This window comes from Leopardus geoffroyi, chromosome A3 (assembly GCF_018350155.1).
Source record: "Leopardus geoffroyi isolate Oge1 chromosome A3, O.geoffroyi_Oge1_pat1.0, whole genome shotgun sequence".
Taxonomy (NCBI): domain Eukaryota; kingdom Metazoa; phylum Chordata; class Mammalia; order Carnivora; family Felidae; genus Leopardus; species Leopardus geoffroyi.
The window spans coordinates 101,022,625-101,047,564 of record NC_059336.1 but is presented as its reverse complement, the minus strand read 5'-3'; the positions used below and the strand labels follow the sequence as shown (position 1 = coordinate 101,047,564).

General features: G+C 36.5%; 1 protein-coding gene across 2 annotated transcripts in view; it reads left to right on the top strand.

The window, feature by feature from the left end:
- LOC123581078 (E3 ubiquitin-protein ligase RNF103) overlaps positions 1-1,630 on the top strand; it is a 102,173-nt gene extending 100,543 nt beyond the window's left edge. For both annotated transcript variants that reach the window (XM_045446768.1, XM_045446766.1), the window contains one exon: positions 1,037-1,630. In XM_045446768.1, the coding sequence (XP_045302724.1) occupies positions 1,037-1,179 (143 nt within the window). In that variant the 3' untranslated portion in view covers positions 1,180-1,630. The remainder of the gene's footprint in view (positions 1-1,036) is intronic.
- The last annotated feature ends 23,310 nt before the right edge of the window (positions 1,631-24,940 follow it).

Genomic DNA, 24,940 nt, shown 5'->3' with positions numbered 1-24,940 from the left:
GGTCAGAAAGAGAGGGAGACACAGAATCCGAAGCAGGCTCCAGGCTCTGAGCCATCAACACAGAGCCCGATGCGGGGCTCGAACTCACAGACCGCGAGATCATGACCTGAGCTGAAGTTGTACACTCAACCGACTGAGCCACCCAGGCGCCCCAGGGGAGCTTAAATTTCTATAGACTTTCTTGAAAGCAATTAGGCAGTAGCTGTCAAAAGCCATCAACCTGTCAGACTGATTTCTGGGAATTTATTTTAAGGATGTGCTGAAAGATTTAACTCAAGGAAGTCTGTTGTAGCATTATTTATCATATTGAAAAGTTTGAAATAACCTAAATGGATACTAATAGAATACTGGTTGAATTATATCTGTTTTAATGGAATACTTTATAGCTGTGATAGTGTGGAAATACGTTCATTGACATGGAAAGACATTCACCATATAATGTGTGAGAAGAGCCTTGTTATTGAAATACATGCTCGTGTGTAAAAAACATGTCTATAAGAAAAGACTGCAAAGAGGATGAACAAAAACAGTCATCTCTGAAAAATGGTTAATGAAGTTTTAAGCTTTATTTTTACTTCTGGAGTTTGGGTTTTATGTTTAACAAAAAAATTCGTGAGATTTAATTTTTATCTGTTTTAAAATTATTTGTTTAATTATTTGTTTTTAAATTGTTGGGAAAGACTAGTTCCTCCAGGAAAACCTTTTGTGGAAGTTTAAAAACAGTTTAGTTTTACTGAGAGACATGTAACATCTTCATGAATCTTGAAACTTAAGTATTCAATAGTGTTTAGGAATTTAGAACAAGAGTGGCAGTACCAAATTTCTTAAAACCCGAATCCTCTGTTATTATGACCTTGGTATCATCACAAGTTGGCGTTTGCACTTTTGTCACAGTGAGCAAATCCGCCCGCGAACAGCTTGTTTTATTGCCCCTTTTCTGTTTCTTGTTAGGCTCTTCAGGTACGAAAGGCAGAGAGGATAAGGGGCCCCTTCTTTAAAATGATAATTTGTTCATTTGTTTGCTGTTTCTTTTCAGGGGCCTTGGGCAAAGCACCTAGTAAAGTGACGGACGCCCTTCCGGAGCCTGAACCTTCAGGAGCCATGGCCGCATCAGAAGATGAAGAGGAAGAAGAGGCCCTGGAGGCCATGCAGTCCCGTCTGGCCACACTCCGCAGCTAGTGGCTGCCCAGCTGGGCCCTCAGGCTCTTTCACAGCCCACCTACTGGGAGTGGGCACACTCCTCTGAAGCAGTCACCATGTTATGTATCTCTTGCACTACGCCTCTGAGGCACTTTTATTCTGAGAAGGTTCTCTGCTCATATCTCTTCACTTTGCAGAGGTTTGGGGATCTCAATGGGATTGTCCTTGAGAGTTGGGGTTATAAATGCATCATTTTCAGGGGTATAAATAGAAGCATCCTTTGGGGGGGGAGGGCAAAGGAATCTGACTTCATGCGATGCATCATTTTCAGGAGCATAAACAGAAGTATCTTTTGGAGGGAAGGGCAAAGGAATCTGTCTTCTCCCGAAGCACTTCTGAGGATAGAGTTGGCCTGAATGTTGAGGACTGTCCATTTTTTTGTCTCTAAAACACTACATAAAATGGATTTTAATAAATTTTTGCTTTAACACTTGGTCTCATTGTAGATTGTCATGTGCAGTGAATTTTCAAGGTGTTTGCGGTCTCAGATTATATGTTGGCCTTGGAAAGAGAGAAGGTGCTATAGCCAGTCATATGGGACTTGGAAGCCCAGCAGAAGAGGCTTCTGCTCCGTGGATGCTGTTCCCCAGCTTTCACAGATGTGGTGTGGGAGCGACGCTTCTGCTTTGTCATCTGTTTAACCAAAAGGATCCTCAAGAATTGTGACTCCTTGTCCTGTTGGCCGGATGGCTGTATTATGTCCTGACAGGTGTGCATATGTAGTTTGCTTCCCTTCCTTCCCAATGCACGTTGGACCCAGAGCAGACAGCTGTGAGATTAGGACTTTCACCGTCCAGCTGCTTTTCTCTGCTGCTTTTCTCTGCTGCTGCTGCTGCTGCTGCTGCTGTTTGTTGTTCAACTCATTTGGGTAAATACCAAGGAACACAATTGCTGGATCACTGGGAAGACCATATCTGGTTTTGTAAGAAACTGCCAAACTGTCTTCCAAAGTTGGCTGTACCATTTTGCATTCCCACCAGCCATGACTGAGAGTTCCTAGTGCTCCACATCCTCGTGAGTAGTTGATGTTGTCAGTGTTTTGGATTTTGATCATTCTATCAGGTATGTAGTATTATCTCACTGTTGTTTTAATTTGCAATTCCCTAGTGATTTATGATGTTAAACATTTTTCCATGTGCTTTTCTGCCATTTGTGTATCTTTTTGGGTGAGGTGCTTAGGTCTTTGCTCATTTTCAATTGGGTTGTCATTGTTGAGTTTGAAGAGTTCTTTGCATAACAGTCCTATCTCAGATATGTCTTTTATAGATATTTTCTCCCAGTCTAAGGCTGGTCTTCTCACTCCTCCACATTGTCTTTCACGGAGTGGTTTTCAGTCTTAAGTCCAGCTTTCCAATGATTTCTTTCATGATCATGCCTTTGGTGTTAGATTTTAAGTCATGATCATACCCATGATCACCTAGATTTTCTCCAAAATTCTTCCAGGAATTTAATGTTTTACATTTAGGTTTTGATCCATTTTGATTTAATTTTTGCGACGTGTGTAAGATTTGTGTCTAGATTTATTTTTTTGCATGTTGATGTCCAGTTTTGGCACGATTTGCTGAAAAGACAACTTCTGCTGCATTATATTGTCCTTACTCCATTTTCAAAGATCAGTTGGCCATTTTTGTGTGGGTCTGTTTCAGGCCCTCGGTTCTGTTTCACTGATGTTATATTGATGTATTTGCCTTTTCCTTCACTAATTACCACCCTGTCTTATTGCTGTACCTTTATAGTAAGTCTTGAAGGCAGATAATACCATCAAGCTTTGTTCTTCACTGTTGTGTTGGCTATTCTGGGCCTTTTGCCTCTCCACATAAACTTTAGAACTCATTTGTCAATATCTACAAACTAGCTGTGATTTTGATTGGGATTACTTTGAATCTATAAATTAACTTGAGAAGCACTGACATTAACAGGATATATTTTCATGATTGCATTTATCTGGCTAGTTTATTCACAGAATGATAATGGAATTAAGGGATGCTCAGAATCCCTGAGCATTTTTGTTTTATATGGATAATCAGAGTTTATCCAGGTGGATGGATGGACAGAATAATTACAACCACTCTTCCAGCCATTCAAATAAAATGATGTAAATGTAGGGTTGGTTTGTTTTCATTGTTTGAAGAGGTCCTCTTCTCCATTCCTGTTTTCAGGTTAAGGAAATATCATTGTTGTCTTATCATGTTATATAGTCCATTTTCCCTCAGTATTCTTCTGGGCATCATTGGAAATAAGGAGAGTCAGTTACTACACTGGCTCTGTAAGGGTCCACAATCTGGGAAGGGAAATGATGGTGTAAATACCTGCAATAAAAGTTTTCCTCTTTCCTCAGCTTGTCAGCTTAGGTCCAGCACTAGCAGCACCAGCTCCCATTCTCCACCCCAACCATAGACTGAATCTACTTGGTGCCCTAAACAAACAAACAAACAAACAAACAAATGTCAAGAGTAGCATCCCACAACACTGACCCATTTGTTTTGTTTGGAAATATAGCTCACACTAAAAACCACCATCCAGCTTGTGGTGATCACCCAGCATTTCACTCTAGACAGGTTGTAACCTCATTTACTCTGTCCCTCCCCACACTCCCCATGTTGCCTTTCATGCCTTCCTGAGCACTTACCACTCATACAGCTCACATCACCTGGGGCCTCCTTGTCGTGTATTTCCTCATCTATCTCAGGACTCCTGGAGAGAAGGGGTTTTGACTCATGTTTGTTCCCAAAGAGTACTAGTCATGCCTTTCTCTGCACCTCTTCCTGACACCCAACACCTAGTTGAAGAACTATGACCACTTTTCTTGTCCTACCATAGTGACACAGCTGTTCTTCAAATACTAATCTGTAGTATCAGTAAGAAAGGCTCTTAAGTAAAACTGGAAATATTTGGTTCAAATAAAAAGCAAGGTCTTTTCCAACTTTTCAGAGCTTTTCATATACTTTTCCCAAATTTATTTGACCAAGACAGTTTTCTTTTGAGATGCCAGAATTAACATTTCCTTATCACTGAAATCTTTTCAGAAATGCAGGTCTAAATCACAGCATGGAAATGCCTTTTTTTAAAGCTAAGGAATTCCTCTTCTACATATAATTAATGATAGTGTTAAAAAATGTAGAGTGACATCAGGAAAATGGTGGAGTAGATAGCTCCATACACTCACACCTCCAGATTTTCAGAAGTACCAGAAACTGTCAGAACTAACTTTGTCAGAACTGGGAAATGAGAGTTTACAGCAACCAAGTGAACACTGTATTAAGAAAAAAGAAATGTAAAAACAGTAAGAAAGCATTGTGGCATTTTACTTGCCCTTGCCAAAGCCTTCTCCTAACTTGGCAGCAGTCTTAAAGACAGGAGCTCACATTCTGTGTGTGACCCTGGTCCCTAGTTCCAGGGGGAGAACAGAGTAGGCTTAGTCACAAATTATCTGTTTGTCTGTCTGCCCTTACCTGCCTGTGGGCCATCCTGAAGGACTAATGTAAGGTGCTTATCTCTGGTTTGCCTATTTTGTAACTTAGGGTGGAGAAGCAGCAGGCATTGCTTGAAAACATGTTAAGGAAAGAATTTTTAAAAAGTGAGACCACCTGGGGCAACAGATTACACTTGAGACCTACAATAGATCGCTTAAAACCTGGGAAGAAAAGTGAGGGAGAGGGTTTCTTTGGGATATTAGGGCATTCAAAAGCATGTGGAAAGCCACATGCATGCCTAGCACAGGAAATATCAGAAAAGATCTGAGAAGACCCCACACTTTCACCACTCGCTGATCTGTAGACTTGGGTGCAAGCAGGAAGTGAAGGCTGAGACAGAATTGTCAATAGTCTAAGTGTTAAGAGTGTCCCAGCACAGAGCCAGTCCGTAAAGACTGGGACAGGTGTTTTTTGTTTGTTTTTTTTAAAGGTCCTGGCATTCAAAGAAATCTTTGTTAAAATACTGGCTGAAAACAGCAAAGTCTTCAATAATTAAGAAGTACAAACCTTGGGGAAGAGGGAGATTCTGATTTCCAGATTTATGCTGGAATATTCAAATGTTTAGTTTTCAACAACAAAAATCACAAAGCATACAAAGAAAGTGCAAAGTATGGCCCATTCAAAAGAAAGTTAAATTTATAGAAACCATCCCAAGAAAGTCCAGACACTGCACTTCTTAGAGACTCTAAACCAGCTGCCTTAAATATACTCGAGGTAAAGAAAACCAGTAAGACAATGAATAAAACAAAAATATCAGAAGATATTATTAAAAAGGAACCACATAAAAATTCTGGAGCTGAAGATTATAGTAACTGAAGTGCAAAAATACACCAGAGGGATTCAACAGATTTGAGTAGGCAGAGGAAAAAAAAGGTGAACTTGAAGATAGAATAGTTGAAATCTAGTTTGAAGAGCAGAAAGAAAAGTGAACAGCCTAAAGGACTTGTGAGACCATCAAGCTCACCAACATATGGATTATGGGAGTTCCAGAAGAAGAGAAAAAGAAGGGAACAGAATTGATATTTAAGGAATAATGGCTAAACTCCTTCCATATCTGAAATATATGAATCTACACATCCAAGAAGCGCAACAAATTCCAAACACAATAAAGGGATTCACACTGAGACACATAGTCAAGTTGTTTAACAGTAGAGACAATAATAATGGAAGCAGAAGAGAAGCAACTCCTCATGTAAAAGGGGCGCTTCAATAAAATTAACAGCTAATTTCTCATCACAAACCATGGAAGTGCGAGGCAGTGGGATGACCTATTTAAGGTACTGAAAGAAAAAACTCAATGAAGAATTATATATCCAGCAAAACTATCCCTTGAGAATGAAAGAGAAAGTAAGGTATTCCCTTATAATGGGAGTCCTTCAGGCTGAAATGAAAGGACAATAGACAATAACTTAAAGCCATATGAATAAAGAACACCAGTAAAGGTAACCACATTCAAAATAAAAGCCAGCATTATACTTTTGGTTTGTAACTCTTCTTTTTTTTGCATGAGTTAAAGGCAAATACGTACAAAGTAATTATAAATCCATATTAATGGGCACACAATGTATAGAGATGTAAGCTGTGACAGTAACAATATAAAAAGGGACAAATATATTCAGAAGTGCAGTTTTTGTATACTGTTGAAATGTAATAGGTATTATTCAAGCTAGATTGTTATAATCTAGTTTTTCAATCTAGTTTTAATCACAATTGTTATACTGTGATTGCAAAAATTACTAAGAATATACCTAATACAGAAAAATATAAAGGAAATAAAAATCATACAGTACAAAATTTCAGTTATGAAAAAAGGAATTGAACTACATATATAGAAAACATATAAACAGGAGAAGTCCATTATGAGTAATTAAATGTAAATTCTCCAACTAAAAGGCAGAGATTGGGAGGACAGATAAAAAACATCACCTGTATGCTGACTCGTTTTAGATACAAAGGCACAAAAGGTTGGAAGTAAGAAATGGAGGAGGTGCCAAGAAGATGGAGGATTCTAAGTGCAACCTATCCAAGTCAGTAAACCAGACAGCAATTCGAAGACTGGCAGAACAAACTCCATAAGTAAATGTAGAGAAGAAGCTGCATTAGGCTAGGAAGGGCAGAAATGGTTGGGAGTTGCCGCCAGGGCAGAGGGAACTGTAGTCATGGAGAGGAGAAAGCACCAGGGAGCCCACACAGGGAAAACAAATCTCCATAACATCCGGCCTTGAAAACCAGAGGGGCTGAATTCCATGCGTTTGGAGTGTGACTTGGAACTTTAAAAGTCAGCCAACTCAGCCGGGGGCACGCTGGGAGAGTGAATAATAGTTGGGTACAAGCCCTTAAAGACAGAACAGCCTGACAAGAGGCAACAGAGAAGCAATAGGTTACACAATGAAGAGTGAGCTCTTTTATATTGATTTTGGAGTGTGTTATATTTGACAAAATAGACTTTAAAAAGATGAAAGGCACCTGGTGACTCATTTGGTTAAGTGTATTAAGTGTATGACTCTAGATTTTGGCTCAGGTCGTGATCTCACAATTGTGGGATCAAGCCCCACATCAGGCTCCATGCTCAGCAAGGAGTCATACCATGCATCTTTTCTGACCACAATGCTATGAAATTAGAAATCACCACAAGAAAGAATCTAGAAAAACCACAAATACATGGATATTGAATAACATGCTACTAAACAATGACTGGATCAACTGAGAAATTGAAGAAGAAATCAGAAAGTACATGGAAACAAAAGTGAAAACACAATGGTCCAAAACCTTTGGGATGCAGCAAAAGTGGTTTTAGAGGGAAGTTTATAGTAATACAGGACTACCTCAAAAGCAGGAACAAAGCTCAAGTAAACAACCTTACCTTGCACGCAAAGGAGCTAGAAAAGAATAAACAAAGAATAAACAAGAACAAAGAATAAACAAAACCCCAAATCAGCAGAAAGAAGGAAATAATAAAGATTAGAGCAGAAATAAGTGATACAGAAACTAAAAAGACAAGATCAATGAAACCAGGAGCTGGTTATTTGAAAAGATCAACAAAAAATGATAAACCTGTAGCCAGATTCATCCAAACAAAAAGGAGACTCGAATGAACAAAATCACCAATGAAAGAGGAGAAATAACCACCAACACTACAGAAATACAAACAATTGTAAAAGAATATTATGAAAACCTATATGCCAACAAATTAGACAAGCTTGAAGGAATGGATAAATTTCTACAAACATAAAACCTCCCAAAACAGAAACAGGAAGAAATAGACGATTCAAACAGATCAGTTACAAACAATTAAGTTGATTCAGTAATCAAAAAACTCCCAACAAACAAAGCCAGGACCAGACAGCTTCATAGGCGAATAGTACCAAATATTTAAAGAAGAATTAATACCTATTCTACTCAAACTATTCCCCAAAATTGCCTCACTCTATGAGGCAAGTATTGCCCTGATACTAAAACCAGATGAAGACCCCACAGAAAAGGAGAACTACAGGCCAATAACCCTTATGAACACGAATGTGAAAATTCTCTGTAAAATGCTAGCAAACCAAATCCAGCAAAACATTTCACCACCATCAAGTGGGATTTATTCTCGGGATGCAACAATGGTTCAATATTTGCAAATCAATGTGATACATCATGTCATTAAGAGGATAAAAGCCATATGATCATTTCAATAGTTGGAGAAAAACATTTGACAAAGTATAACATCCATTCATCATAAAAGCCCTCAACACAGTGGGGTATGAAAAACCCACAGCAAACATCATACTCAATGGGGACAAACAGAGCTTTCCCCCTAAGGTCAGGTACAAGACAAGAATGTCCACCCTCACCACTTTTACTGAAGATAGTGCTGGAAATCCAAGCCACAGCAATTAGACAACAAAAAGCAATAAAAGGTGTCTAAGTGGTAAGGAAAAAGTAAAATTTTCACTATTTGCAAATGACATGATACTATATATAGTAAAACCTAAAGACTCCACAAAAAAAACTACTAGAACTGATAAATGAATTTAGTAAAGTCACAGAATATAAAATTAATGTGCAGAAGTCTGTTGCATTTCTATAACGAGGCAGCAGAAAAAGAAATTGAGAAAACAATCCTATTTATAATTGCACCAAATGGGTGAAAGACTTGTACTCTGAAAATGATAAAACACTGATGAAAGAAACTGAAGATGACACAAAGAAATAGAAAGACATTCCATGCTTATGGAATTGGAAGAACAAATATTGTTAAAATGTCTATACTACTGAAAGCAATCTACAGATTTAATGCAATCCTATCAAAATACCAACAGTGGGACACTGGGGTGGCTCAGTCAGTTGTGCATCTGACTCTTGACTCAGGTCATGATTGCAGGGTCATGGGATTTGATTTTGCATCAGGCTCTGTGCTGAGCATGGAGACTGCTTAAGATTCTCTCCCTCCAGTCCTCTTCCCCACCCCTCCCTCTCTCTCTTTCTCTCTAAAAGATAGAAATACTACCAGTATTTTTCAGAGAACCATAACAAAAAATCCTAAAATTTACATGGAACAACAAAAGACCATAAATAGCCAAAGCAAAGCTGGAGGTATCACAATTCCAGACTTCAAGTTATATTACAAAGCTGTGGTAATCAGAACAGTATGGTGCGGGCACAAAAACAGACACATAGATCAATGGAACTGAATAGAAAACCCAGAAATAAACCCACAATTATATGATCAGTCTTCAACAAAGGAGGAAAGAATATCCAATGGGGAAAAGACAATCTCTTCAACAAATGGTTTTGGGAAAACTGGACAGCTACATGCAAAACAATGAAACTGGATCACTTTCTTTCATTATACACAAAAATAAACTCAAAATTGATTAAAGAACTAAATGTGAAACCATAAAAATCCTAGAAAAGAGCATAGGCAGTAATTTCTCTGACATCAGACATAACATTTTTCTAGATGTATCTCCTGAGGGAAGGGAAATAAAAGCAAAAAATAAACTGTTGGGATAATATCAAGATAAAAAGCTTCTGCATAGTGAAGGAAACAAATCAACAGAACCAAAAGCAACCTACTGAATGGGAGAAGATATTTGCAAATGACATATGTAATAAAGGGTTAGTATCCAAAATATATAAAGAGCTTATACAACTCAATACTCAAAAAACAATCCAATTAAAGAATGGGAAGACATGAACAGACATTTCTCCAAAGAAGACAACCATGCAGATGGCCAACCAAAACATGAAAAGATGCTCAACATCACTTATCATCAGGGAAATGCAAATCAAAACTATGAGTTATCACTCAGACCTGTCACAATGGCTAAAATAAAAAAGAACATGAGAGACAACAAGTGTTGGTGAAGATATGGAGAAAAAGACCCCTCTTGCACTGTTGGTGGCAATGCAAACCAGTGCAGCCATTCTGGAAAACAGCATGGACTTCCCTCAGAAAGTTAAAAATAGGACTACTTTATCCAGTAGTTAGTTGCACTACTAGGTATTTACCCCCAAAATACAAAAACACGAATTCAAAAGGATACATGCACCCCTATGTTTATAGCAGCATTATTTACAATAGCCAAATTATGGAAGCAGCCCAAGTGTCCATCGAGATAGATGAATGGATAAAGAGGATGTGGTATACATATACATTGGAATATTACTCACTATCAAAAAGAATGAAATCTTGGCATTGGTACCAACATGGGTGGAGCTAGAGAGTATAATGCTAAGTGAAATAAGTCAGTTAGAGGAAGACAAATACTATATGATTGCACCCGTATGCAGAATTTAAGAACAAAAAAGTGTACAAAAGAAAAAAGAGACAAACCAAGAATCAGATTCTTAGCTATTGAGAACTGATGGTTACCAGAGGGGAGTGGGTTGGGGATGGATGAAAGAGGTGATGAGGATTAAGAACTGCACTTGTCATGATGAGCACTGGGTGATGGATGCAATTACTGAGCCACTATAATGTACACCTGAAATTAATATAATACTGTATGTTAACTATAGTGGAATTAAAAAAAAAAAAAAAAACAACCAAAACTCAGTGACTTAAAACAGTACAAATGGAAAAAAAAAAAAGGAAAAAGATAATGCATGTGAATAGTACTCATATGTTACACACATATGGGGCACCTATATTATTATGAGACTAAAACAGATTTTAAGTTGGGGTGCCTAGCTGGCTCAGTCAGTGGAGCATGCGACTCTACCTTGGGGTTGTGAGTTTGAGACCCACATTGGGTATAGATCTTACAGAAGAAAAATCCAATAACAACAATAAAAAAAATACTAACAGGTGATGAAGAGTTTGAAAAATGAGTATATCAAAAATAGATTTTAAGTCAAAATAGATTATAAGAGATAAAGGACATGAAATATTGAAGAAAAAGGGTCACCCATCAAGAAGATATAACAATTATAGGGGGCGCCTGGGTAGCTCAGTCAGTTAATTGTCCGACTTCAGCTCAGGCCATGATCTCACAGTTTGTGAGTTCGAGCCCCACATCAGGGTCTGTGCTGACAGCTCAGAGTCTGGGGCCTGCTTCAGATTCTGTGTCTCCCTCTCTGCCCCTCTCCTGCTCATGCTCTATCCGTCTCTCTCAAAAATAAACATTAAAAAAAAAAAAAAAAGGATATAACAATTATATGTGTACCTAACAATAGAGCCCCAAGATATATGAAGTAAAGGTTGCCAGAATTGAAGAAATAGTTCTATAATAATAGAACTTTCAGTAATAAAGCAGCCAATCATACAATCAATATGTAAATAGAGGACATGGACACTATATATCAATTAGGCCAAATAGACATACACATAATACTACACCCAACAACAGTAAAAATACACATTATTCTAAATGGAATATTCTCCAGGATAAAGCATGTAAGGCCACAAAGTCTCTTGAAATGTAAAAAAGAATGAAACCATACTAAATATCTTTTCTGACCACAAAGAAATGAAACTAGTACTCAGTAACAGGGAAACTGGAAAATCACTCAACATTAAAGAGTCAAGGAAGGGGCGCCTGGGTGGCGCAGTCGGTTAAGCGTCCGACTTCAGCCAGGTCACGATCTCGCGGTCTGTGAGTTCGAGCCCCGCGTCAGGCTCTGGGCTGATGGCTCAGAGCCTGGAGCCTGTTTCCAATTCTGTGTCTCCCTCTCTCTCTGCCCCTCCCCCGTTCATACTCTGTCTCTCTCTGTCCCAAAAATAAATAAACGTTGAAAAAAAAAAAAAAAAGAGTCAAGGAAAAAAAATCACAATGGAAATTAGAAAATACCTTGAGATGAATGAAAATGTAAAGACAACATGCCAAGAGTTACTGCAAAAATAGTGCTTAGAGGGAGATTTATGACTGTAAATGCAAATATTTAAAAATGAAAAATACCTCAAATCTATAAACTGTCACCTTAAGGAACTAGAGAAAGAAAAGCAAAGTAACCCAAAAATAGCAGAAAGAAGAAACTAAAAAGATTAGAGTGGAACTCTAATTGGAAACAAAAATCAGAAAAATCAACAAAACCAAAGACAGTTTTATAAAGAGATCAGCAAAATTGATCTTTACCTAGACTGACTGTAAGAGGGAGGAGAAAGAGGACAGCAAGAAGATTCCAATTACTAACATCAGAGGGTGCATTACTATCAACATTACACAAAAAAAGGTTTATAAGAAAATAACATAAAGAGCTACATGCTAAAAAATTGGAAAAACCTAGGGGCGCCTGGGTGGCGCAGTCGGTTAAGCGTCCGACTTCAGCCAGGTCACGATCTCGCGGTCCGTGAGTTCGAGCCCCGTGTCGGGCTCTGGGCTGATGGCTCAGAGCCTGGAGCCTGTTTCCGATTCTGTGTCTCCCTCTCTCTCTGCCCCTCCCCCGTTCATGCTCTGTCTCTCTCTGTCCCAAAAATAAATAAACGTTGAAAAAAAAAAAATTTAAAAAAAAAAAATTGGAAAAACCTAGGTAAAATGGGAAAAGCCCCAGTAACACAGAAACTACTAAGACTGAGGAACTGAAAAGCTGAAAATGTATATAGACCTGTAAAACAAGGAACAATCAGGAATCAAAAAACAAACAAAAAACCCCCAACAAAGAACACTTCAGGACCAGATGACTTCACTGGTGAATTTTACCAAATATTTAAAAAAGAATGGGCACCAATCATCAAACTCTCCCCCAAGAATGGAACAGGAGAGAACACTACATAACTCATACTATAAGGCCAGCAATACCCCAATACTAAAGCCAGACAAAGACACTACAAGAAGACTACAAGTATCCTCTATGGATATAGCTGCAAAAATCCTCAACAAAATACTGGGAAAGTAAATCCAGTGGCATATTAAAAAGATTCTATACCATGATCAAGAGAGATTTATTCCAGGAATGCAAGGGTGGTTCAACATAAGAAAATCAAGATAATACACCATATTAACAGAATGAAGGAAGAATACCATGTGGTCATCTCAATTGACACCGAAAAGGCATTTTACAAAATTGAATACATTTTCAGAACAGAAAACATTCAATGAACTAGATACATCATAAAGACCATATATGAAAAATGTACAGCTAACATCGTACCCAACAGTAAAAAACAGCTTTCCCCTTAAAATCATAAAAAAGCCAAGAATATACAATGGGGAAAGGACAGTGTCTTTAATAAATGGTGTTATGAATACTGGACAGAATGAAACTGGCAAAAGGCAAAAGAAAGAAACTGAACTTACACCAGACACAAAACCTAACTCAAAATGGATTAAAGATTTGAACATAAGACCAGAAGTCATAAAATGTTTAGAAGAGAACATAAGTAGTAAGCACCTTAGCATAGATTTTGCCAAGGATTCTTCTGAAACTGACCTCAAAAGTAAAAGGAACAAAAGCAAAAATAAACAAAATAAGTGATGAGGGACTTTTTAAAAACCTTGGTATTGATTTCACTCAACCCAGTTAGTATCTGAACTAGTATCTTAGTATCTTAACTAGGTTACTCACCTTGCATCTTCACACTTAAGTCATGAAACCTAGTTTTTCCTTTAGAGGAAGGAAAATAAAAGAGAAAAAAATCCCAGTCTCAAGTCCTAGAGAAAGAAAAAGAAATCATTGTTGAACCAGACACTGAAAATAAAAAAAGATGGTAAAGAGGGAAACTGTAAGTCTGGGGGTAAAAAAGAAGCCTGTCGGATTACAAAGTTAAGTGCAAGAGGAGTCCAGAATTAATCCTCCAGGGGCAACAGCCTTCCTAATTGTCTGAAATGGATAAGAAAGTGTGTCATGAAAATGCAGGGAAATGAGCAAGGGAAGAGCTGTTTGGATTTATTTTAATATACAAGCATGAGCAGGCAAGCAAAAAAAGATCACAGTCAAGACAAGGGTTCCTGCATTGAGGTATTTTTATTCAACATGGAACTGGAAGCTCTGACACGAGCAACTGGTAAGATTAAAAAAGTAAAGGTACCCAGATTGAAAAGGAAGATCTAAAATTACCTTTACTCATATGATCTTTCATGTAGAAAACTCTAAGTATTCTACACACACACACACACGCGTGCGCGCGCCTGCCAGAACTGATAAATTCGGCAAAATTGCAGGATACAGAATCATGCAAAAATTGGTTGAAAGAAAAATCAGTTGCATTTGTATATATCAGCAAGGAACAATCCAAAAAGAAAATTACAAAAACAATCCCCCTTTCAATAACATCAAACAGAATAAAATACTTAGGAATAAATTTAATGAAGGAGGCACAAGACTTGTACACTGAAAACTGGAAAACAGTGCTGAAAGAAATTGAAGACACCACTAGGTAATCACTTAGGAATATGTAAATTTATCAGATCAACACCTTGTACATCTTAAACTTAGACAATATATCAATTATGTCTCAATAAAGCTAGGAGGAGAAAAAAAGACACCAATAAATTGAAAGACTTCTCATGTTCATGAATTACAAGGCTTAACATTGTGAAGATACTACTACTCAAACCCATAAAGGTAGTTTCAGTGTAATCTCTTTCAAAACCCAGATGGATTTTATTTTTTATAAACAGACCCAACTCAACACTCATGTGGAATTTAAAGGGACCCTGAATATTAAAAAAAAAAAAAAAAAATCTTAACAAAGAACAACAAAGAGGGCTTATGGTTCTTGATTTTAAAACTTGCTACACAAAGCTACAAGAATCAAGAGTGTACCCCTGGCATAAGGACAGATATATAGTCTAATAGATTGGAAGTCTAGTTAGTAAATCCTCACATCTATAGTCAACTGTTTTCAATGGGGAAAGAACAATCTCTTCAACAAATGGTGTTAGAAAACTGAAATCCCATGTTCAAAAGAATGAATTTTGAACCTTACTTTACTCAAAATAGACTAAACCTAAATCTGAGAGTTAAACTATAAAACTCCTAGAAGAAATCATAAGACCTTGAATTTGGCAATGTTCTCCCAAATATAACACCAAAAGCACAGCCAAAGAAAGTAAAAAATAGGTAACTCAGACTACTAAAATTAAAAATTTAAGAATTTTTTTACATCATAGGACACTAGCAAGAGAGTGAAAAGACAACCCACAGAATGGGAGAAAATATGTACAAATATTATGTTTGTTAATGGCTTAATATCCAGAATATATAAAGAATTCATAACCACAAAAAGACAACCCAACCCAGTTTTAAAAAAAAATGGGCAAGGGACTTAAGTAGACATTTCTCCAAAGATATTCAAGTAACCAATATGTATACCCAAAGATACCATCATTAGGGAGATGCAAATCAAACAATGGGATGACATTTTATACCTATGAAGATGGCTACACTTTGACAAAAATGGAAAACAGCACACGTTGGTGATGACATGGATGAATTGGAACTACACCAAGCACTGCTGGCAGGAATGTAAAGTGGTACTGCCATTGTGGAATGTGGAAAACAGCTTGGTGATACCTCAAAAAGTTAAATATATGATTACCATTTGACTCAGAAATTACACTTTCAGGTTATATTCTCCAAAGGATTGAGAACAGGGACTCAGATACTTGTACATAAGTGCTCATAGCAACATTATTCACAGTAGCTAAAAGGTGGAAACAACTCAAGTATCCATCAAGTGAATGGATTAACACAATGTGTTATACACTGAAATATTATTCAGCCATAAAAAAGTATGAAGTTTGGAAACATGTTAACGAATGGATGCATCTTGAAAGCATTACCCTGCAAGTTAAATAAGCTACACACAAAAGCATAGATATTTATAAGAAATATCTAAAATATACAAATTCATAGATAGAAACTGATTAGAGGTTACCAAGGGCTGGAGGTAGGGAAGAAAATGGTTATTGCTTAATACGTTCAGAGTTTCTGTTTGGGGTGATGAAATATTTTGGAAATGGATAATGGTGCTGGTTACAGAGATTTGTGAATGCCACTCGTACACTTAAATATAAATCTTTGTTGAATTTTACTACATGATTCTTTTGTATATTTGAGATGATCACATGGATTTTTTGCCTTCTCTTAAAAGTGATGAGTTAATGTCTAAATATTCTGATATTAAGCCAGATTTTTATTCCTTAATCTTTTCTTGGTAGTGACACACCATTTTTAATTCATGCTAGATTTGAACTTGCCAGTAATTTATCTAGGATTTTTGCCAGTATGTTTATAAGTAATATTGGCCTGTAATTTCCTTTTCTTGTCAGATTTTGGTATCAAGTGTACTAGCCTCATAAAATCCACTAAATAGTTCTCAATGTTATCTATCCTCTTGGCTAATTTTGCATAAAATAAGGATTATTTTCTAACCTTGATACAAACTCACTTAAAAAACTGTCTATGCCTGCCGCCTTTTGGGGGTATGGATTGTGCAAAAATTTTAATTAACGATTTAGCTATTTTAATACTATTTATCCAGATTTTCAAGAGTCAATTTTGATAATTTTTCTAGAATACTGTCCAGATTTCATGTTTTAAATAAATTAACAATGATTCATTTAAGATTTTTAAAATCTCTGCCATATTTGTAGTTACATTTTCATTTTCATTCTTAATATTATTCATTTGTACTTTTTCTTCATCAGTCTTGCCAAGAAGTTTGTCTATTTTACTGATTTTTTCAGATTCAGCTTTAATTTTGTTGATCATTTCCATTTCATAAATTTTTTATTAATCTTTTCCTTTTGTGTACTGTGAGAGTACTTTATTTTTCTAGTTTTTTGAGTTAAATGTTTCTTTTTTCTGGTCTTTGTTTTCTCATAAATGCTTTCAAAGCTACACTTTTTCTTTTGTGTAATTCTTCAGGTGCATTCTACAAGTATCTTATTCTATGTACAAGCTAACAAATTAGCCTGCCACATTTTCATGGATGCTAGTAAAGAATTTGAGACTCAATATTCATATATTTGGCCAGTGCCTCAAGCCCCAATTCCCACAGTGATGTCAAGAGGGCCAAATGATACCTCCATCTACAGAGGTTATATTATAGGAGAGGGATACTGGGCTCAGGGAACCCAAATGTTTTGTAATGGGCAGTTTTCCTCCACAGGGATGCAGTATCTCTTATAAGACTGTTTACTATCAAACAGCTTTGAGAAGATAGTCCAGAACAAAGGGTAGTCAGTGCCTCACTCACAGTGTATGCAAAAACATGAAAGAACCAGAAAGAGTTGTTTTCTAACAATCTATAAATCTACATTGGGGAAACTTATCTGAACAATATTGAGCCTTCTAACCCAGGAGCATGGTGTACTTTTCCTTATATACACATCTTTCATTTTGCAGTTGTAGTTTTCAGTGTAAAAGTCTTGCATGTCTTTCAATTAAATTTCCTCTGGGCAATTTTACTTTTATTGCTATTGTAAATGTTATTTTAAAATTTCATTCTAAACTTGTTTATTGCTAATATTTAGAAATACAACTGATTTTTATATATTGTTATTGTGACCTTGCTAAATTAATTTATTCTGGTATTTTATAGATTCTTTTGGATTTTTCATGTACACAATCATGCCATCCAGGAATAAAGACAATTTTACTTCTTACTTTCAAATATTTTTCTCCCCTCATTGAACTGGTTAGGGTCTTCAGTATAATGTTGAGTGGATGTGGTTAGAGTGAGAACATCATTGATTTGTTCCTGACCTTTAGGAGAAAGTACAAAATATTTTACCATTATGTATCATTTTAGCTGTAGCTTTTAATGAATGCCCTTTATCGTATCTAGTTTATTGAGAATTTTTATCAAAAAAAGGCTGTTGAATTTTATCAAAAGCTTTTTCTGATCTACTGACAGTTAAGTTTTTCCTCTTTATTCTGTTAATGCACTGAAATACTTGGACTTACTTCTTTTACTTGTTTTAAGTTTTATTTATTTTGAGAGAGAGAGAGAGCAAAATTGTTGGCAGGGGAGGGGCAGAGAGAGAGAATCCCAAGCAGGCTCCATCTGTCAGCACAGGGTTCAAACTCACAAACATGAGATCAGGACCTGAGCTGAAATCAAGTCTGACATTTACCCAATTGAGCCACCCAGGCACCCCTTGGACTGATTTTCAAACATTAAACTAATCTTGCATTCTTGGAATAAATCATGGTCATATTGTCCTTTATATATATCTATATGTAACACACACATAGATTAGATATAATTAATATATGTTAGATTAATTATATAACTAGCACCTTATAAGATATAATAAAAATATTATAAGAGACAAAGAAGGACATTACATATTGATAAAGGGGTCAATCCAACAAGAGGAGATACATTGGTAAATGTTTATGCACTCAACACAAAAGCAGCTAAATATATAAAGCAAATATTAACAGACCTAAAGGGAGAAATAGATGGCAATACAATTGTAGAAGGGGACCTCAATACCCAAGTTACACCAATAGACAGACCCATATTAGACAAGATGTACTTAACAGACATATACCAGAAACTTTCCATCTAAAAGCAACAGAATATACATTCTTCTCAGTGTACATGGAACATTCTCTAGAATAGATTATATGTCAGGCCACAAGTCTTAATAAATTTAAGGTAACTGAAATCATAAGCTGCTTTTCCAGTGACAATGCTATGAAACTAGAAATCAATTGCAAGAAAAAACCTAGAAAATTCACAAATATTTGGAGATTAAGCAACATGCTATGAACAAACAGTGGGTCAAAGAAGTAATCAAAGAGAAATCAAGAATTACCTTGGGACAAATGAAAATGGAAATAAAGCATACCAGAACTTGTGGGATGCAGCAACAGCAGTTCTTTTTATTAAAAAAAAATTTTTTTTTAACACTTATTCATTCCTGAGAGAGACAGAGTGCACACGGGGGAGAGGCAGAGAGAGAGGGAGACACAGAATCCGAAGCAGGCTCCAGGCTCTGAGCTGTAAGCACCGAGCCCAAGGTGGGGCTCAAACTCACGAACTGTGAGATCACGAACCTGAGCCAAAGTCGGGTGCTTAACCGACTGAGTCACCAAGGTGCCCCAGCAATAGCAGTTCTAAGAGGGAAATTCCTAGCAAGAAATGCCTACATCAAGAAACAAGAAAGAAAAATCTCAACCTGACATGGCACCTTAAGGAACTAGAAAAAGAAAACAAATAAAGCCCAAAGCTAGCAGAAGGAAGGAAATAACAAAGATGAGTGAAACTCAATGAAATAGAGACTGAAAAGACAATAGAACAAAATCAATGAAACTGAAAGCTGGTTCTTTCAAAAGACAAGCAAAATTGGTAAACCTTTAGCTAGACTCACCAAGTAAAAAGAGAAGACTCAAATAAAAATCCAAAATGAAAGAGAAAATGTTACAATGGATACTACAGAAATACAGAGGATCATAAGAGACTGCTATGAACAACTATTCACCAACAAATTTTACAACCTAGAAGAAATGGATAAATTCCTAGAAACATACAACCTACCAAGCTGAGTCATGAAGAAACAGGAAGAAATCCAAACAGACTGAATATTAGTAAGGAGATTGCATTAGTAAACAAAAACCTCCCCCCACCCCCCCAAAAAAAAGTCTAGGACCAGATGACTTCCCTGATAAATTCTGCCAAATATTCAAATTAGAATTAATAACTATCCTTTCCAAACTCTTCCAAAAAATAGAAGAGGGAACACTTCCGAATTCATTTCACAAGGCCAGCATTACAGTGATGTCAACAACAGACAAGTCACCACAAAAAAATTATAAGCCAATATCCCCGATGAACACAGATGCAAAAATCTGAATAAAATATTAGCAAACTGAATTCAACAATACATTCAAAGAATCATACATCATAACCTAATGGATTTATCCTGAGTACAAGGATGGTTCAGCCTCTGCAGATCAATGTGATATACCACATTAACAAAATGAAGCTTAAAAATCATATGATCGGGGCACCTGGGTGGCTCAGTCAGTTAAGTGGCCGACTTCAGCTCAGGTCATGATCTCACGGTCCGTGAGTTCGAGCCCTGCGTCGGGCTCTGTGCTGACAGCTTGGAGCCTGGAGCCTGTATCAGGTTCTGTGTCTCCCTCTCTCTGACCCTCCCCCGTTCATGCTCTGTCTCTCTGTCTCAAAAATAAATAAACGTTAAAAAAAATTTTTTTTTTAAATCATATGATCATGGGGTGCCTGGGTGGTTCAGTTAGTTAAGATCTGACTTTTGATTTCAGCTCAGGTCATGATCTCATGGTTTGTGGGATCGAGCCCTGAATCAGGCTCTGTGCTGTCAGCAGAGAGATTCTCTGTCTCCCACTCTCTCTGCCCCTCCCCCACTCTCTCTCTCTTAAACTTAAAAACATATGATCATGTCAATAGATGCAGGAAAAGCATGTGACAACATTCAACATCTATTTATGATAAAAACTCTCAACAAAGTGTATAGGGGGAATGTACCTCAACACAATAAAAGCCATATATGACAAGCCAATAGCTAAAATAAAATAAAATAAATAAAATAAAATAATAAACTAGAAATATAAAATACGAAACCTGAATAGTCCTAGATCTGTTAAAGAAATTGAATCCATAGTTAGAAGTCTCTCTAGCCTATATTTTCACTAATGAAGGGCATCTATATAAATATTCAAGAAAGAAATATTAGTAGAGCTGATCTTTGCACAACGCAGAGGTTAAGGGCACTGGCCTCCTATGAAGTAAAAAATCTGCATAAAACTTTTTACTCCCCCAAAACTTAATAGCTCACTGTTGACTGGAAGCCTTACAATAATGTAAAAAGTCAATTCACATATTTTGTGTATGTCTTATATAATATATTCTTACAGTAAAGTAAGCCAGAGAAATGAAAATGTTCTTAGGAAAAATCATAAGGGAAAATACACCAGCAGTTCTGTACTGTATTTATCAATACCTTAAATTTACGTCGTCTGTTTACAAGATGAATCACTTGTCAGCACCTACGTCAGTATTGTCTTATGTGACATCAAACACTGTAGACATAACTCTAACTCTAGACATAAAACATGGAAAGGATGTAAGAAAGAAATTCATATATATTTACAAGTATAATGATGTATGCACTGATAATGAAGCAGCAGCAACAGGATTGCTTTATGGTAGCCTAGTGCAATTGATCCAAATGCTTCACAGTAACCTAGCCAATGCACTAATGAATGAATATATAATTTTTATGACCTAGAGTTACAGTCATATTTACAGTACTGGAAATATTACATTAAAAAAACCCACTTACCTGTGATGATGGGCTGATATGCAGTTTCTCAAATTATGAGAGGCATACTGTACAGTAAGAAAAAACTGTTTTCTGTTTGAAAGCAGAAAACAGTAAGAAAACTAACCCTTATTAATTTTATGTTAAAGATCACTCACCTTATATTCTTATTTGCCATTCTTGCCATGCAATTATATTTTCAAATATAGACACATACATACACAACAGATCAGCTTATTAACTGTATGGCATGATTACTTACTATTGATAAAGTGGATCATCATAAATGTCTTCCTTTTCATCTTCATGTTGAGTTGTCTGAGGAAGAGGAGGGAGAGGAGGAGATGGTCTTGCTGTCTCAGGGATGGTGGTGGAGGTGGAAGGGTATAACTTTATGGAAATACATCATAATGTCTGACTTGTCTTTTTATGTCTCTAAAGATGTTTCTATATGATACCAATCCCTCTTCCCCCATTTGCTTTAGTTCCAGTGCCTGTATCATAGAAGGGTCCATGTTACTTCTTTTATGAAAAGAAGTCAAAAGCAGTCTTGAATGATCGGGAACCCTTCTGCCAGATTGTCTAAGGGCAATTTGTCTTCTGGCACTGCTTTGACTGCATCTTCTTCCTCATTGTCAGGCACCGTTAATTCCTATCAAGTCTTAGTTTCTCTGATGCGGTGTCTGTTAGCTCTTGGATTTCTCCAATATCCATACCCTAACACTCTTCAACCCCCACCCTTTTGCCATATTCACAATCTCTTTCATAATTTCCTTGATTGGCTGTCATAAATCCTATTAAGTCATGCACAGTATCTGAACAGTTTTCTCCAGCAAGCATTTATTATTTTGGGCGTGGTAGCTTTCACAGCTTTTTTCTGTAACAATGGAGGGATCTTCAACAGTTTAACCCTTCATCAGGGCTCTCTTCCATAGCGTTTACAATCCTTTCCATAGAGTACCAGGTGTAATGAGCCGTAAAGGTTTTTATGACACCCCAGATCTAGAGACCTTGTGTTTGGGGGGCATGTAGACACTCCAGTGCCTTCAATGTTACTCTCATGGAGTTCTGAGTGGCAAGGGGTATTTGTCCAATTTCAAAAGAACTTCAAAACACAGTCCCTTGCTGGCAAGGTACTTCCTGACTTCGGGGGCATCAATGTAACCAACCCAGAAAAAGGTTCTCATTGTCCAGGGCTTCTTTGTGAGACCAAAAGTCTGGCAGTTGGTGTTTATCTTTTCCCTTCACCTTCCAGCTTGGAGGTTAGCAGCTTCAAAGATAAGGGCTGTCCTGATCAGAAACCCGACTGCATTTGCACTTAACAGTAAAGTTAGCCGATCTATCCCCTTCCCACCTTAAATCCTGGTACTTGCTTCTCTTCCTAATAAATGTCCTTTGAGACTTTTCCAGAATAGTGCTCTTTCATCTGCTCAGGCAGATATCCTTTCTCCTCAATGATTTTCTTAATGGCTTCTGGGAACTCGTCTACTGCTTTTGGGTCAATAGAAACGGCTTCTCTTGTCATCTTATTTTTTAAGACAAACCTTTCTAAAATTATCAAACTATCCTTTGCTGGCATTACATTCTCCAGTTTTAGATTTTTTGCCTTTTAAGTTGTTGTCGAATGATAATAGTCTATAGATATGCCTTTCTAATAGCAATCCTGCACCCACATAAATGCTGCATTTTCAAGAAGATAAAATATTTCACAAAAAAATGTTTTGCACCTTCTGGTGTACCACGACCATGACTTCATGAATTTCCTTTTCTTTTTAACAACAGTCCTTACACTTGGGTTCATTTGTCTTGAAATGGTAGGCATCAGCAGCAGAACTCCATCAATGGTACTCACCAAGCAATTCAACTTTTCCTTATGCCATGACTTTCCTCTGCTTCTTAGAACCTCCAGCACCATTAGTGGCACTTCATGTGGGCCCCCTGTTGTAGTGTATATGGTACTGCACTAAACACAAAAATACATGGCAACTGAAAGAAGGCAGTTTGCAATACAATATGCAATTTACTGAAGATGTGACCTGCTCATGCAGAGAGGACTAGTGTCACATGGTGTTTTACGTGAGCTCACTTCAGCAGCAGGAGGTGGTTATGAAATTATTATGGTACAATATGTACAACTGATTTTATGCAGTTATTTCATACTGCATCTTTGTTTACTTTTCTTGACTGCGAATGGCACCATGTATATATATAGTCTGTGTTTCTGTTCCTAAATTTTATTAAGTTTTAACTTTTCATAATAGTACATTTTATGTAATAAATGAAAAAAGAGCCTAGTGCCTACATATATTTTATACATTTCTGACGTTCCTTTTTCAAATTTTGAGTATTTCCAGTCTACAAGGTTTATCCGTGAGTTTTCAAATTGTTGCAGATCTCCAAAAATGTTTCCAATTATTGAAGTAAACCCATGCATAAATGAACTTCTGCAGTTCCAACCCATGTTGTTCAAGGATCAGCTATATATATATAGATAGATATGTATCAATCTATATATATATATATATATATATTTTCAGCAATTAGATGAAGAGAAAATACTTCCTAACTTGTTTTAGGTTATAACTTCAATATCATAACCCAACATTACAAGGACATTTCAAAATTTTAGATCAATATAAAAAAAAAGTTTTTTTTAGATCAATACCCTTCATTAACAAAAATGCAAAAATCTCCAAAATATATTCTATATTACTTATATACAGTTTAAACCTTTTTCTCATACATTGAAAATTATACGTTCCTCTCTAAGCACTATTGTAACTGAATCTATTTTTGAAATGTATTTTTATTATTCAGTTCCAATAATTTGATTTCAATTGATGTTTTCTTTGATCAGTAGGTTACTTAAAAGTATGCTGCCTAATTTCTCAACATTTGAGAATTTTGCAGTTATCTTTTTACTGATGTTTAAATTCCACTGTCATCACATCAAGAACATACCTTATACAATTTCAATTTACATAATCCATTGAAATGTACAGTCTATGGCCTTTCTGGGTGAACAATCAATATGCACTTGAAAGGAATGTGTGTTTTACAGTCATTGGCTTTAGTGTTCTAATAAATGCTGATTTGGTTGATAGGTTCAATTATTTTGTACTTATACTGGTTTTATGTCTGTTTATTGTATTAATTACAGAAAGAGGTAGAATCACCAACTATGACTGTGAATTTCTTTTCCCCTTTAATTCTGTCAAATTTTGCTTCATATTATTTTGAAGCTCTCCTAATTAGGTATGTAGCCAGTAAGATTATTATATCTTCCAAGTTAACCCTTTTATGACCGCTAAGTTTTTTTTAGCAAGAAAAAATACTTCATGATTTCACTCATATGTGAAGTCTAAAAAAACAAATGAATTAAGACACAAAAAGCAGAGCTAGACGTATAAACTGATGATCACCAGAGGGAAAGGGGGTGGAAGATGGGCAAAATGGGTGAAGGGGAGTGGGAGATATGCTTCCAGTTATAGAATAAGTCATAGGAATAAATGATACAGCATAGGAAATATGGCCAACGATATTGTAATAGCGTTGTATGGTGACAGATAGTAGCTACACTTG